The following is a 15305-nucleotide window of genomic DNA, read 5'->3' as shown; positions in this document are numbered from 1 at the left end:
AACTGATGGGCGGCTGGGTCGGCAGGGGTATATATCCAGCACCATAGCGGCGCCACTCCAGGGGGCGCCCTGCCGACCCACCGAGTGTTGCTGGGGTAAAAATCTTCCGACGAACGTGCACGCGGCGCGCGCACACCTAACTGGAATGGATATGAGCAACATATCTCAAAGAACAACAGTTACAAAGGTGAGTAACCGTCTTTTACTTGATTTCATTTTGTTACAAGCACAGTGTAAAATGGAAAAGGAAACTAGGATTTCCTCCTAAGCGCACAATGAAGGTGCAAAGCTATTGAAAGCTGTCTATGGTTGTTTTTTTTAGGGTCACACGCAAGCAGTTAGGTGTCTCCGATTTAGTCCTGATGGGAAGTGGTTAGCGTCTGCTTCAGATGATCACTCTGTAAAGGTATGGTATTCATTATCAAGAGCTTGGCAAGAGCCATTACTCCTTGGGCATGTGGAAGGGCAGGGGTACTGTTCATAGAATCATAGAATATTAGGGTTGGAAAAGACCTCAGGAGGTCATCTAGTTCAGTCCCCTGCTCAAAGCAGGTCCAACACCAGCTAAATCATCCCAGCCAGGACTTTGTCAAGCCTGACCTTAAAAACCTCTAAGGATAGAGATGCCACCATCTCCCTAGGGAACCCATTCCAGTGCTTCACCACCCTCCTAGTGAAATGGCGTTTCCTAATATCCAACCTAAACGTCCTCCACTGCAACTTGAGACCATTGCTCCTTGTTCTGTCATCTGCCACCATTGAGAACTGCCGAGCTCCATCCTCTTTGGAACCCCACTTCAGGTAGTTGAAGGCTGCTATCAAATCCCTTCTCACTCTTCTCTTCTGCAGACTGCTGTTCTTTAATTTGCATTGCCAGTTCTCTCCCCCACCCACTCCAGCTCACTTTGCAGTGATGCGAGCCCCTTAGCTTCATAGGGTCAGTCTCTATGCAGGGACAATTGTCCAACAGTTCAAAACAGCCAGAAATGAGATGTGGCTAAGTGAAATATAATTCCTTACTGTCCAACAGGCAAGGCGGTGTCCTTCATCAAAAGGTTGAGGGTACGTTGACTGCAAGGTGAGTTGAACCTGAGGCTGAAAATGAAAGCTCAGCCAGTTGGGTGGTTAAGCACGTGCACTCTCCAAAGAGCTGTCAGGGACACAACTCCAACTTGCTGAATGCAGAGAGAGAGAATTCAGCGAAGTATCTGTTCTAGCAGCAACTCTTCTATTTCTTCTGCTGTGGTATGGAGGGCTCTGGGCAAGAAGCTGGCTTCATTTTCAACCTCAGTTCAAATGAGCTGGTCAGTCATTGCACCCAGGATTTATAAGTGAAGACCAGATGATGTGAAAAGTTTATGCCTGCAGGTAGAATAACATAACACATCATACCTTTAAAAAAAATCGTATTTTAGCTACTGATACCTCCTCTAGCACCGCTGTATTTTCTTGCCAGTTTCCAACAGTGATAGAGGTTCTTTGACAAATCTCCAAATAAAAACAAAACTGGAAATAACCCTCATGGCCCTGGTGATTACCTGCCAGAGGCAGGCTTATGGGCTAGCAGATTTCTAGTGGAGAACAATCCAGGGTAGACAAATCCTCTCTAGAGCCTGACTGTTCTTTCCTTCTTCCAGCTGTGGGATCTGGCGGCTGGGAAGATTATGTTCGAGTTTACAGGACATACAGGCCCAGTAAACGTTGTTGAGTTCCATCCCAATGAATACCTCTTGGCGTCCGGCAGCGCTGACAGGTACATGCAGGGAAAGAAAAAGCAGGAAGTTTATTCATCAGCTCCTGTATTGGTCTCCACCCTCCTGGGAACATTGCTGTTCATGTAGGGGGTGTGACATTCCCACCACTGGAGGAGCTGGACAGTTGCACTGCAGATTGCAGCTGTGCTATGATGCCGTGCAGATCCTACCATGTTCTCCCACAGTCTAGTAGCCACTTCTGTCATACTAGGAATCAACGAGCTAGACTTCTGAGTCGCACGCTAATGCAGCCACAGCAGGTAGCCTTTCCCCACTGAGTCATCCATGGCTTTGGGTCAGTGCTAGATACTTATGGAGCCAATAAGCATATCCCTTTGCATCGGTGGCTGGATCCGAATTCTGCTCTAGCGTTACCTGCAGTTGGGTTCATCATTAGCAATAAACTGCGGTAGAAAATACTGTCACATACTATTACAACGGTCTGGGTCGGTGGCTTGCTAGAATACAGCAGACTTCCAAGGAGATGTACAGTTATTCTTTCCTTTCATTCTTTGTGCTTACAGGACGGTCAGATTCTGGGACTTGGAGAAGTTTCAAGTGGTGAGCTGCATTGAAGAAGAGGCCACTCCCGTCAGGTGCGTTATACTTGCGCCATAGTATGTTAGGTAGCGACCTAGCATGAGGATTCGGTCTGGTTAAAGGGCCGAGTTCTCACTAATGGGACACTTTGCTAAGGAAAGTTCATGCTGCTGAGGTTGAAGCTCTAAGGAAGTTATGACACTTGTCCACGGTGTTCTGGTGAAGTCAAGCGTTCAGCCCCGGTGTCTTTCAAAGACTAGATGAGTTAGTAAAGTCTTGGATGAATCTTGGTCTCTTTCCTTTTCCAGGTGTGTTCTTTTCAACCCAGATGGCTGCTGCTTGTATAGCGGCTACCAGGATTCGCTGCGTGTGTATGGCTGGGAGCCTGAGCGCTGCTTTGATGTGGTCTTGGTGACCTGGGGAAAAGTGGCTGACTTATCGATCTGCAACAACCAGCTGGTGAGTTCCCCTTCATGAAATGGAGAGAAGAGTCTCAGAAATACTGAATAAAAATCCCTGGGCTGCTTACTGGGCCTCTGACTTCTACAGACTGGCCATGTTCGACTGTCATAGCTTATAGCTGGCGATGGTCAGTCTTAACACTTGCCCAGTGCTCCTCAGCAGATGGCAGAATGACGGATAAATGTGGGGTAGCATTCATTTCTCCTCGGATCATTGCTTGTGTAGTTCCACATACTGCTCCCTCTCTGGCTTTCTGAGGAACAAATGGGTGGTAGTTGGGGCTCTAGTCCCTTTTGCACCCTGGAGCTCGGATATTTGATACCATGAGCATGTGGCCCAATGGAGGGTGTTAGCTGACAAGGTTTGAGCTCCAGTGCCAAGAGCATGACTGTATGCAGACAACCATCATGAAGAAACACTTCGGAGTAGTGGCTTGTCTATCCCATCTGACAGGTAGAGCGAGAATAAGAAGGTGAGGTGACATGACAAACTCCAAGTCTCACAGTGACATACTGGCAGAGCCATGAATTGGACCTAGGTTTCCTGAGTTCCACTCCCATTCACTAGCCCCACTGCCAAGCTGCTTCTCTCTTTCACTAGTGCAGCCATTTGGCATATACACAGTGTCCTTTTTCCGTTTGTTTTATCCAGTATCTGATCTGTTAATTGATGCCCTGTGACACATTCTCAGTAACTTTCCCTGGTAGATTCTTCCATACCATGCTTACACTCCCAGTTGCTAAAGGCCCTTCTGGTCACTATTTTGGGATAACACCACAGAGAAGCCATTCAAAACAAGTTATGTAACTGATTTAAAGGAGAAGAAACCCTAAGTCCAGTCCATGGGACCTTGGCTTAGAGGGGCTACTATGCTGGACTCCTAACAAGTTGCCTTACTCTTGTTCTCGGCAGATAGGGGTTTCCGTCTCTCAGAGTACAGTCTCTTCGTTCGTTGTGGACCTCAGCAGAGTCACAAAGTCTGGTTCTGGCCTTCATGGACCAATCAAAGATGATAGGCCTCTGGCTCAGCCCACCCCCACAGGATCCTCCCTTCGACGCATCTATGACAGGCCATCAACTACCTGTAGCAAGCCCCAAAGGTATGGAAGAATCTGATGGAGCTTCACAGTTCTAAATGCTTTGTTGTAAAGAGCAGAGAACTTAGTGCTTTTTCTCTCAAACATACCCTGCCAGTCTGCTTCTGACTGGGTCTTTCTTATTGGCAGAGTGAAGCACAATTCGGAGAGCGAGAGGCGCAGTCCCAGCAGTGAAGATGACCGGGATGAGAAGGAATCAAAGGCTGAGATCCAGAATCCAGAGGATTACAAGGAGATCTTCCAGCCCAAGAATTCCATCAGTTAGTACAAGATTCTGTTTTGGTTTTCGGGTGGTAGCAAGGTCAGGGTTTGGGAGCTTGAGAATTAATCAGCTCTAGAGGGAAGGAGTGATCTTTGGCTAATTGGCACAGCCTGTGACTATTTGGAGTTCAGAAAACCTCTATTTGAAATTCTTTAACACGGGACTCTGAACCAAGGGCTACATTGGCAACTTTCTAGAAGGCTGTATCTAACTAGCATATGGGGAAGCAAATTGCAGCCTCTCATTTGCAATACAGAGGTATGGCTCAGAAGCCGACTGCTCCATCTTGAGCAGGATGCCTTTCTGGTCAGATCAAGACAGAGCACTGGAATGTGAGATATCTCTTAGAATTATGGCATTAGGCACAGTACCACACAAACCCCATAGTTTCCAAGGCCGCCCATTTAAGGTGAGTAGGTTAAGCGTCTACTCCAAAGCCCAGCTTTGACCATGTAGAAGGCCAGTAACAGGTTAAAATTATATAAGATGTCTAAGATAGTAATAATAGTTATATTAACTTCCTTACTGGTGTAATTAATAATCTCTTATCTTTTTATACGTCTTTCTGCTTCACTAATCTAATCGATTTGCCAGCATGTTGCCTGACTCTGCACTTTACTCCTTCTGAATTACGGGAACGTACTGGTCTGTTTTGCTCCTCACAGCCACAGTGGCTGCAAACCTTCAGTTGAAACCCAACAATAACAACATTTAAGCTCTAGAGGAGATAAGCCAGTCTGCAGTGTCAGTAACTGTCCTATCTGCTTAGTTGTTGTGAGTTACACCAGTCCCAAGGCTGCTCTTTGGTAATCTGTGACTTTGGCTTTCTTTTTTTCCCTTTTTTGTAGCTCGAACTCCACCACGAAAGAGTGAGCCCTTCCCAGCCCCTCCCGAGGATGGTGAGTTGGGACTGTCCATCTGAATGCTGGGTGAGGGTGGGATTGGAATCGGGGGGCAGGTGGCTGTTTCAACAGGATGCTCCTTGACCAGAAAGACACATGACCTGTACTCAGACACTTGAATCATGTCGAACCTCTGCTGAAAGCTTCTCCTGAAAGGGATAGTTTGTGACTTTTCCCTCTTCCTCTTCCTTCCCTTACTCCAGAGGCTGTCATCGTAAAGGAAGCAGCAAAGCCCAGCCAAGTTGTGGACATTCAGACCCCACTGCCAAACCAAGAAAATGTACGTACTGTGTGAGCCATTAGTATCTTTCAACACCCCATTCCCAGTGAATTCCAAGCACTGGAGATTCTGGCATGTTGCTAATCACGCCAGTTCCTCCAGTGCACGTCAGTGGAGACCAGTAAGGGGGAAAACTCTGATCTGGGCAGGGCCAGGTGTAGAGCTGGAGGCCAGATCAGATCCCTTTACAAGCAGATTTTGACTCTGCTACTTTAATTCTGTTTCCACAGTTCTAGTCGTGTCTCTGACTCCTCAAAACCCCAATGTGCTCTGAAGAGAAACAGCTGTCAAATTTCTCGGGCTTCTTAGACCGTGGCTGCTTTGTATCTGAAGATTAATTGAGCTCCACGGGATGGGGCCTCTTCACTCACAGTCAGGCAGCCCTAATGCCTTTCAGTGGAGTATCTCTATGCTCTTCACAATCGTTAATTAAGCCTCACAACACGCCTCAGAGTCTCTCTGTCTCTCTCAGCCATGCCAGCAAACTTTAGATTGTTCCAGAAGAAAGTGGGTGAGGGAAGAGGCAGAACATTGCTGCTGTAACTTCTATTTCACTTTCTTCTGCAGCCTGACCTGGTTCAGAGGCCACCAATAGCCTCTTCAACGCCTGTGACCAGAGCAGAGCCATCAGTGATTCCTGCAGCCAGGAATGCGCCCATTGGGCTGAAGGCCTCCGACTTTCTGCCAGTAAGTAACTAGCTTGTTCTGAAGCAGGAGAGTTAAGCAGGTGGTTTGGGAGCAAGGGATAGCAGTGCTGTTGGCCTGGATTGGTTGTGCTCAGTTAGGAGGTAATATTGGTGCCATCTCTGACCACACATACTGCAGAGTTTGCTTATGTTCAGCCTTGGCTTAGACCACTAAAATAGAACACAGAGGAGACAAACCCTGTGAGACTGAGTTGGGATGTGGGGCACCTCTGCAGTGGGGCTCTTCATACTGAAAAATAATCACTGCTCCAGGGAAGATTCCATAAGCTCATGTTTCAGATCATTGAAGGAGGCCTCAGAGGGACACCACAGGTCTCGCTCTCCCTCTGCTCACATGTTATCACTCAAGGGACCCTCCCACCCCTCACTACTGACAAGCGATTGGTTGGTTATGATTGCCCAGGATCCCATGGTGCTAGCTGCTGTACAAATAAAGAACAAAAAGTCCCTGCACCTAGGAGCTTACAGTCCAAATAGAAGACAAGTGACAATGGATGGATCCTGAGACACAGGAGCTCAAGGAAACAGTGAGATAATACGGGTCGGCATGGTAGGCAGTGAGCAAGCACACAAGATGCCTAACATCTGTCAACCTTTTTTATACACATTATAGCAAGTGTCTCTAAATTATCTAAATCAGTGTGTCTCTAAATTATTTCATTTTCATCTTTGGCTCCTAAATCTGGGATTGCTCCTAGAATTTCCCAAGGGAAAAGTCCTTCCCTCCCCACTTCAGAGCAAGCCAAGGCACTCTTCTGATACCAAACCAGGAACATGATCAGATGAAAGGGAGCTTCCAGCTTGGCTTGGACAGAAGTCTAGTTAAGCCTCTAATGAAATCCACAGAGTGGTTTGGTGTGCATTGGGGTTTTTTGGTTTTTTTTAATTCGGGTTGGTTGAATATTTTGTGATTGAAAATTTTTTTTTATTGGAAATGGGGTTTGTTTGAAAACAAACTGACAGCAAAAATTTATGGGATTTTTTTTTCTTTTGTTTCCTTTCCAGCATTTTGTAACTGTTTTCTAAGGCTTGTGAGCTGGGAAACAGTCTAAAGAGGTGAGGGGGCAAAACCACCCACTGTTAATTTGTGAAAAGGCGTGAAAGAAAGACAGGTTTACCATGCTCTCTTCCTTTTTTTCCAATGCGGGGAGAAGGTGGGGCAAACACATTGAAAATTAAAACAAACGTTTTTCTGTTTGAAAGAAACAAACTGAAATATTTGACTATGAAACAGAATAAAAAAAATTATTTAAAAATGTTCACTTTGGACTTCCTGTGGGAAATCAATGTTTTCCAGCTGAAAATTTTCAATAAAGACTTTTTTCTTCTGAAAAAATCCACCAGAAAGACTCCCATTTCTCTCCCAGGTCTAGTTTTTACTAGCTGTGTTCAGTTTGTGTGTAAAACTCGCTGAGGAAAAAAAATCCAGACTTGAAGAATATGAATTCTTTACCATGTCCTTATGCTGCCAGAAAGGTCAGACTCAGTTACACTGAGATTCATTCTTGTGTAGCCCGTATTCCTACTGCCAAGGGAAGCAGGATTAGACCTAAGAAGGCTCCTCGCTCCTCTTTACCCACTTCCCACAGTCTCAGACCAGAGCATCTTGTTATGCTGTCACCAATCAGCTGGTGTTTTCTCTTTGTACCTACAGGCTGTGAAAAACCAAAGCCAGTGCGAGATAGTGGATGAGGAAGCCATGTCCCAGATCCGTAAGGGCCATGAGACCATGTGTGTGGTGCTCACCAGCCGCCACAAGAACCTGGACACAGTGCGAGCGATGTGGACCACTGGTGACATCAAGGCAAGGAAGTGGGATTTACTGGAGTTTAGGGACAGGTCAGACTTACTCCGTTGGGTGGAGGTAGGAGAGCAATTGGACAGGCCATCTCAGTTTGTGCAGAAATGGCTCTGAACCCCCGATTACAGGAAGATATGGTATCCAAGCATCAGTTCCTACCATTACACCTTGGTGTGCTGTTTTATTCTTTTTATATGATTCAAAAGAAATGCGGAATGAACTGTAGTGTGGCTGAGACTGGAACTAGAGAAGCTGTGAGCTTTTCTGTTTCCTACATAGGGACCCTTGTGTGAATCAGTGGGTGTATTGCTAAAAGGGTTAGGATGGCTAGTGGCAGGATGCACTTCTCTACTCTATTACCATGTCCCTGTGCCTGGTATTTAAAAAGTGATTCTCATAACAGTTACATGGGGTCTGTTAGTGTAAGCCTCACAGTAACTTTTCTCCACCTCCTTTCCACTTGTCTCAGACATCTGTGGACTCTGCTGTGGCCATCAATGATCTGTCTGTTATAGTGGACCTACTGAACATTGTCAACCAGAAGGCGTGAGTACTTTGCAGCTATTGCATCTGTGTAAGGATGTGTCCAGTAGGTACCTTCGATGTAATATGGTTGCTGTATCTGATATTGACTAGACATATCCAAACATCCACTCATCTCCTATGTTGGGCAAATGGCACCTCTGTACCCCACCAGTGTAAGAGCAAATGCATTTTAGTCACCTCTTTGAGCCTGCAACGCTAGTGATCAGGTCTTTGGCACTGGTTCTTGCAGTGTCTTCATTGTTAGCAGTTAAGATTTCCTCAGGAAAATGAATGTCTTGTAGAAAAACTTCAGCCAGTTCTTCAGGAATCCAACCAGAAATGACCAGAGCTGCTATTATGCCACTTTCCATCACAAGGTGGAGTGAGTGAACTCGGTCAGCAAAGCGCAGGCTGAAATGGCTGAGTTTTTAGGTCTGAATGCATTGTTTGTGTTGAATCAGACAGTCTCCTGAGGCTTGTCTCCAGTTCTCGTGGAGTGTGTTCTTTTCTTTCCAGGTCTCTCTGGAAACTGGATCTGTGTACTATAATCCTGCCTCAGATAGAGAAGCTCCTTCAAAGCAAATATGAAAGGTGAGGTGTCCAGGAAGCTGCCTCCTTAGAGGACAAGCAGGTGGATAGCAGCATTCTTAGATGAGTTTCACTGGGTATTAAATAGCTGATCAGTAAAGAAAATACCAGAAAACCATGTAGGATACAGTTCTGCATAGATACAGCATCTGGAAGAGGGGTGCAGTGGCTAAAGGTCAGGAGGAGCACAGGGAAACCAAGAAACTTGGGGGATAGGATTTGCTTGGGGTGGGAGTTGTTACCCACTACAAAAGGGACATTGGGAGCAGCAGATTGTTCTAGATATTTTGAATTGAAGGTAGCTATGCAGAGACAGGGATGAGGTTGAGGAAGAATAGATGGCTTCAAAAACTGAAGGGACCAAAGATTTGTATTTTTGTTTGGAATACTCCACCTGGAATTTATAACCACGGTTGGGAGAGGAGATAGTCGAAGGAATGAATTGGAGTTGAGCATGTAGGACACTGGTTGAAATGTTTAGTCACAGAACAGGAGCACTTGGATAAGTAGGAAGGGAACCAAGACAGCAAGGTGCTCCAGATACTATGGACCTGGACCAGGGAACCGGTCATGAGGCAGCCTTTGAGTCATCTTGAAGATTTTGTGTACTTCGTAGATGCACAGTAAAGAAATGCAGGATGTCCCTCAAGGAACGACTTCCGGCTTTTACTCGTCAGCCATGAGTATTAGTGGGTTTCATGGAGATTGAGTCCTGAGGCAGAACGTTTCTGTGCTTGAACAGAAGGTTGCTGAGCAGGGGTCAAATGTCAGAGTCTCTGAGGGTGTGAGCATAGTTTACCTCATCATTTGTCTGCTATTTAGGCCCAGCTGTTGCTCTCCTGTCTCCTTCCCTCTTATTAGCCTTTCTTCCCCGGGGGGGTCTTTCATACAGGCTGGGGAGGTTTGTTTGAGGACACCAACCTCAGGTCACTAAGTTGGTGAGTGAGCTGTAAGACACGTTCAACCAGGTGGTATAAGTATGGGAGTGAAAGTCAAGTGACATCTGACCTTCTATGTCTTTGTGTCAGTTACGTACAGACTGGCTGCACCTCCTTAAAGCTGATTCTCCAGAGATTCCTGCCACTGATCACCGACATCCTTGCTGCACCGCCGTCTGTTGGGGTGGACATCACAAGAGAAGAGCGGTAAGGCACCCTAGCCGCTCCCATACCACCTCCTGCCATACGAGCCCTTTCCTGATGAGCCGCTCCCATACCACCTCCTGCCATACGAGCCCTTTCCTGATGTCATGGCGTCCTGCTAATTTTTTTCCTTTGGGTGGTTAGGGTCTGGATGGACTCTCTCCCAGCCCCATCAGTCTTGCTTATGGAGTTAGAGGGATTGCTGCAAAGCTATACAGGGTATTCCTCCCCCTTCGCCTGCAACACTGTATGTGTAGCACCTGGTGTTAGGGGGTGAAGGACCATGCCTGAGAAGCAAATTCAGGCACTTGGGCTACTTTCTTCCCCCAACATGTGCAGTGTCCTGCTACTCCGGGAGCATCTGTAGAATACCAAACAGCCACTGTCCTTTAAGGCTGTATTCCTTAAGTGACAGCACACAGCTGGCTTCTGCCTGAAATTGGGTTTATAGCATTCCTCATTTAAAGTGCAGTTTTTCTTTGAAAAGTGGCTCTGTAGAAATGGCACCTCCTTACATCGCAGACCGTCTCCCTTGGCGGGAGGAAACCAGCAGAAAAAGAGCTCTTGGCTCATGGCATCGATAGAATTCCAGACATCTGCCCACACAAACCTATTGATATTTGAGTCTCTTCTAGCCTCAGAGAGGCAGGCGTTCCTCCTCCTCCCCATCACACATCAAAAAAAAAAAAATTAATGGAGAGATATATATATACACACCCATCTCCTAGAACTGGAAGGGACCTTGAAAGGTCATCGAGTCCAGCCCCCTGCCTTCACTAGCAGGACCAAGTACTGATTTTGCCCCAGATCCTTAAGTGGCCCCCTCAAGGACTGAGCTCACAACCCTGGGTTTAGCAGGCCAATGCTCAAACCACTGAGCTATCCCTCCCCCCAGGAACCCTACTGAGTGCTTGCCATGGATTCATGCCCTGTCCATCTTCTTCCTTTACAGGCTCCATAAGTGCAAACTGTGTTACAAGCAGCTGAAGAATATCAGCAATATCATAAAGAACAAGTCTGGACTGAGCGGCCGCCATGGCAGTGCCTTCCGTGAGCTTCATCTCCTCATGGCTGTCTTTGAGTGACAGCTGCCTCCTCCTCCACACACGCAAACACACAGGTTCACTTAGTTCCGTCTGTCTCACTCCGTGTCCATCCCTGTTCCCCAGAGCACCGCAGGGAACTGAGATCCCCACTGGCTAGCCAGCTGCCTGCCCCACCTCTGGTGCCTTAGGAGCTGGATTGAAACCCTGATTGTAGGTGTCTGTCCTACATGTGGGAGGGCCCTGGCTGGACGAGGACACTGCAGCAGAGCTCACACCTTTCTACAGTTCTTGTGTGGAGCAAACTGAAGTTCAGCTCTCCATAGAACTTTTACCCCGCTCTTTCTCTGCTAGACTGTCTCCCTGGAGTGGGCTCAGAATCTGTCTTCTCCCACTCCCATACTCATCATCAGCACACTTGCTACGTGACCACTCCAGCCACGGAGAGGCTGTGGATCAGACCAGCTGGAACACTTGAGTGTGGACCTGAAGGCCTGCTCTGTTTTTCCCTTCACAGTGAGATGAGCGATGGAATTCCTTTTCCAGGAGCTTCCCTCTTCTTGGGTATTGCCAGTGCAGCACTGCAGAAGAGCTAGCTCTAGGCAGAGTATCCCTTTCCTAGGGCATGGACATGGCTAGTGCTTTTCTACTGGCATCTGGAACCAGCCCCTTCCTTGGTGAATTGTTACAGAGGGTTTGAGCCAGGACATCTCTCGGCACTAGTCCTGCTGGTGTTGCACCTGACGTCTCAAGGCCCTGTTTCTAGTGGAGGCCGTCTTGCTGCCTGCCTGATAAGGGGGGTTCTTAAGATCCCTGTTGGTGGCTCTGGGCTGTGTAGCTTTAGTTATGTTAAAATCGAACTAGGAGTAGGTGGGGATGGGGCCTACATGATCTGTTTGTAAATGGGACTTAGCCAGGACTTGCCCTGTGTGTTTGCCTTTGGGGAGGGTTTTGAGCTGGGAGGATGAGAGGCAAATGGACACAGACCAACCTCTTGCTACACCCATTGGACTCTTAGAGATTTTTCAATAAATGACTGTCAGAAGTGTTGTCCATTCTTGCTTCTTTCCTGTAGGGAAGGAGGCTCCTGTGCTGAGGGCTCCCTCCCCACCATTCATACATTGGAGCCTGCTGTTCAGGAAATTAACTTATAATGAATTTTATTAAAAGATTTGTAACTTATTTGGAAAATCGTGTTAAACGTTTGAGTCTCTAAACACCCAAAGCCCTGCCCTGTCCTCTGTCCTGCTGGGAACGTTGTGGTGAAAGCAGGACTCGGCTTACTAACGTTTACAATGGGAACCATACTGCGTCTTGTCTCCCCTTTCTAGTGCTGCTGAACAGTGTCAGTTTGCATGTCAAGGCCAAGGCACAGCCCCTGAAGTTGGAGAGGGCACCAGCAAGCACCTAGTTCACATTTTACGGGACATCTTCACTGTCTTATTCTATCCTAGAAGTTTTAAAAGAAAACTCCATTCACAACTTGTCCTTGAATGGACCAGTTCCCATGTCTGACGTGGATCTCCGCCTTTTCCTGTGGAACAATTAAAGTCCCACCTTTAGGGTTTTGATGAGGAACTTTGAATGATTCCCTTGGGTTGCAGGCAGGAGACACAGCAGGTGTATGATGTACAAGAACCAAAACCCAAACCTGGCTAACACACTTACTGCCCAAGCTAAATTCAATGGAACCAGCATCGCGTAACCCAAGCATTTTGAGCACTGCATCTTGACAATGTAAGGTCTGGGAACAAAAGTGAAACCTATCCGTGTTTTATCCTCTGTCTTCCTCAATTGCTGCTAAGCCTGAAGAAGGCCATAACTCTACCTTTTGCTGGAGGTAACATGGTCAGTGTTATGTGCTGAGGTGTATACAGCAGTGCACGGTGAGTGAGCTGTGCTTGAAGTGTGCTTGAACATTTAACAGGTACCTGCTCTGAAGAATTTAGTCTAATGACTCAATGCTACAGACAGTACAGCCAGTGGGACTCCAGGGGTAAGTAAGCATGGCAGCGGCAGGCCCTTGTGGTCCGCTCTAGGGCAAAACAAAGGGCTTGGTTGACAGAGGCGGATCCAAGTGTATGAGTAGTCTGGAAGAAAGCACAGAAGGCGGGAGTGGAGAGGACCCAGGGCTCAGACCAGGAGCAAAGGCTGCATGTAATGAGCAGAGAACATGACTTGAGGACTCTAATCCTGTAGGATGGTTCTGAAGGATCAGTGGAGGTTTGTCATTCAGGATGGCTGTGCAGTGCAGAGTCCTGTGTGGGAAGCTTGCATAGCCACTACCTGGAGCCAGTGGTTCAATTCCTTGCTTCCTTAAGCATGGCCTCCACACACACACTTTAAAAGTTACCTATCAACCGGCATCCTGCTTGCTTGCCTGGTGGTGAAACCTGCTCCATCATGGTTACAGGTAGAGAGGTTCTCTAGCCATAAAAGCGCTCTAAGGGTGTATGGCCATGAAAGTGCTTTTGATCCACACCTGTCAACAATGCGATCTTAAATTCACCCCCCTCTGGTCTGTCTTGTGCATTTACTGGGCCACACAAGAGTGGTCTGAGCTGTTCTCCAGTGCCTCAGTATGAATAGCTATGTGGAGAGAGATGTCTTCGATGGCTCAGCCTCTGTAGCCATAGAGCAAGACCCTTCCTGCTATGGTGGTGGATGTGGAAATCAGATTAAGACACCTGAGGAGAAGCAGAGCAGGGCTGAGGGTGAAATCTGTCCTGACGTTTCTGAGGGTAGTCTGGAGAGAGACCCAAGAGCTGTGAAGGGACTTGTGAAACACCGGCTGTCAGCCTCCCTTTGTGGTTGCTGTTCACTGCTGCTTTGTGTGCTAAACCAGGCTGTTTTATGGAGCTACACCCATGTCTGGGTTTTGTTGAAATGAAAAATGCTCAGACAGCTGCATCACTTAAGTTGGAAATGAGAGTAATTGAAAAATGAGGACAGACGGGAGAAGAATTGGGTAATACTGCACACGCTTCAGCGTGCGCCCAAGGCAGAGTGGCATGCAGGTAAGGATTGCTCAATACTCACTAGGCAGAGAGCTTCTTGTCGTGCCAACTTTGTAAGTAAGCAAAGATCCATGCTTGGGTGAGGATTACCCTGGCACTCTGTGTAGATCGGGTGCAACTGTGCCAGAAGGCCACAAGCTGCAGGTTTATCATCAAAACACCTGAAAAAGGCTAGAGTGAAGGATGGAGGAAATGTTATGAAAATAACAACGTGAGCTGGAGGAAAACTGCCTTTCTCAGAATCAGCTGTTTTTATATCAGAAATGATGCAATTGGTTGTTTTTCTCTCTACCTGACTATTTGTCTTTCACAAAACGCCCAGTAATGCAAATAGTCATTCTGCAGCTGTGCCTGTGTCCGCATGGAGCAGCTGAACTGAGATGGAAAGAGGTGGTTTCTTTCCTAATGCATGTGGTGGGGTGAACAGTTGCGTTAGAGCATCTCTTTTTTTTTTTTTTTTTGGTGAATACAGTGGAGCTCTGTAAACACAATTATATGTTAAACTTCTAACACAGCCCTCTTCAGCTATGAAGAGACGGACAGTGTGGTTCTGTGGGTTGGGTGCAGCCTCCTCAGGCAAAGTGACTTGCACCCTGAGACCACTCATAATTCTTTGAAGAGCTCTGCCAGCCTGGAAGAACTAACCTCTGCTGGGATTGCTTCAAAGCAGCATGGAGCAAATACCAGTTGCTTGGTTGGGTTTGTGACTCTTGCTGAGATGCAGTAAGTAGGTGCTTGGTGGGTTCAGTGGAAAGGTCCTGGCTCCGCTTCTGAGCATGGTGACTCATGCCTCAGACTGTGATAGCAGATGTTCTTCATGGTTAGGTGCATAGAGGTTTAGTCTTCTGCTTAAAATAAATACCCTGGCCAAATACTAGTGGAAAAACCCCTTGGGTTTAGCCTTTCATTAGCTCCTTGGGGTGCCTCCCTTGTTTTTTTGCCCCATGCTGTATCCTTTCAGCTTCTGTGATTGTTTAGTAGTCTAGGAACTGATCCATCATGGCTGGTCTTGGAGCTCATTGTGTCTCTCTTTGTCAGGCTCTCTCTTGGAGCTGTTAGTTTGTAGGCTGCTGACCAACCATTGGTCTACCTGCTCTAGGTGTTTTGCAAGTGTTTCCCTATAAACAGGTGAAATAAAAAATAGTGGGTCTGGTAAATGAAATTCATTTCAGGGTAAATCTGAAT

General features: G+C 47.0%; 1 protein-coding gene across 2 annotated transcripts in view; it reads left to right on the top strand.

Moving 5' to 3' along the window:
- Positions 1-12285, top strand: part of KATNB1 (katanin regulatory subunit B1) — a 39289-nt gene extending 27004 nt beyond the window's left edge. For both annotated transcript variants that reach the window (XM_032784923.2, XM_032784917.2), the window contains exons 7-20: positions 323-406; positions 1638-1753; positions 2279-2350; positions 2603-2753; positions 3669-3856; positions 3983-4113; positions 4964-5014; positions 5221-5297; positions 5865-5984; positions 7659-7808; positions 8275-8351; positions 8847-8921; positions 9947-10063; positions 11013-12285. In XM_032784923.2, the coding sequence (XP_032640814.1) occupies positions 323-406; positions 1638-1753; positions 2279-2350; positions 2603-2753; positions 3669-3856; positions 3983-4113; positions 4964-5014; positions 5221-5297; positions 5865-5984; positions 7659-7808; positions 8275-8351; positions 8847-8921; positions 9947-10063; positions 11013-11145 (1542 nt within the window). In that variant the 3' untranslated portion in view covers positions 11146-12285. The remainder of the gene's footprint in view (positions 1-322; positions 407-1637; positions 1754-2278; positions 2351-2602; positions 2754-3668; positions 3857-3982; positions 4114-4963; positions 5015-5220; positions 5298-5864; positions 5985-7658; positions 7809-8274; positions 8352-8846; positions 8922-9946; positions 10064-11012) is intronic.
- The last annotated feature ends 3020 nt before the right edge of the window (positions 12286-15305 follow it).

The sequence above is a fragment of the Chelonoidis abingdonii genome, chromosome 19 (genome assembly GCF_003597395.2).
Source record: "Chelonoidis abingdonii isolate Lonesome George chromosome 19, CheloAbing_2.0, whole genome shotgun sequence".
In the NCBI taxonomy this organism is placed as follows: Eukaryota; Metazoa; Chordata; order Testudines; family Testudinidae; genus Chelonoidis; species Chelonoidis abingdonii.
The sequence above is the reverse complement of the archived record's forward strand: the minus strand, read 5'-3'. Positions and strand labels throughout refer to the sequence as shown.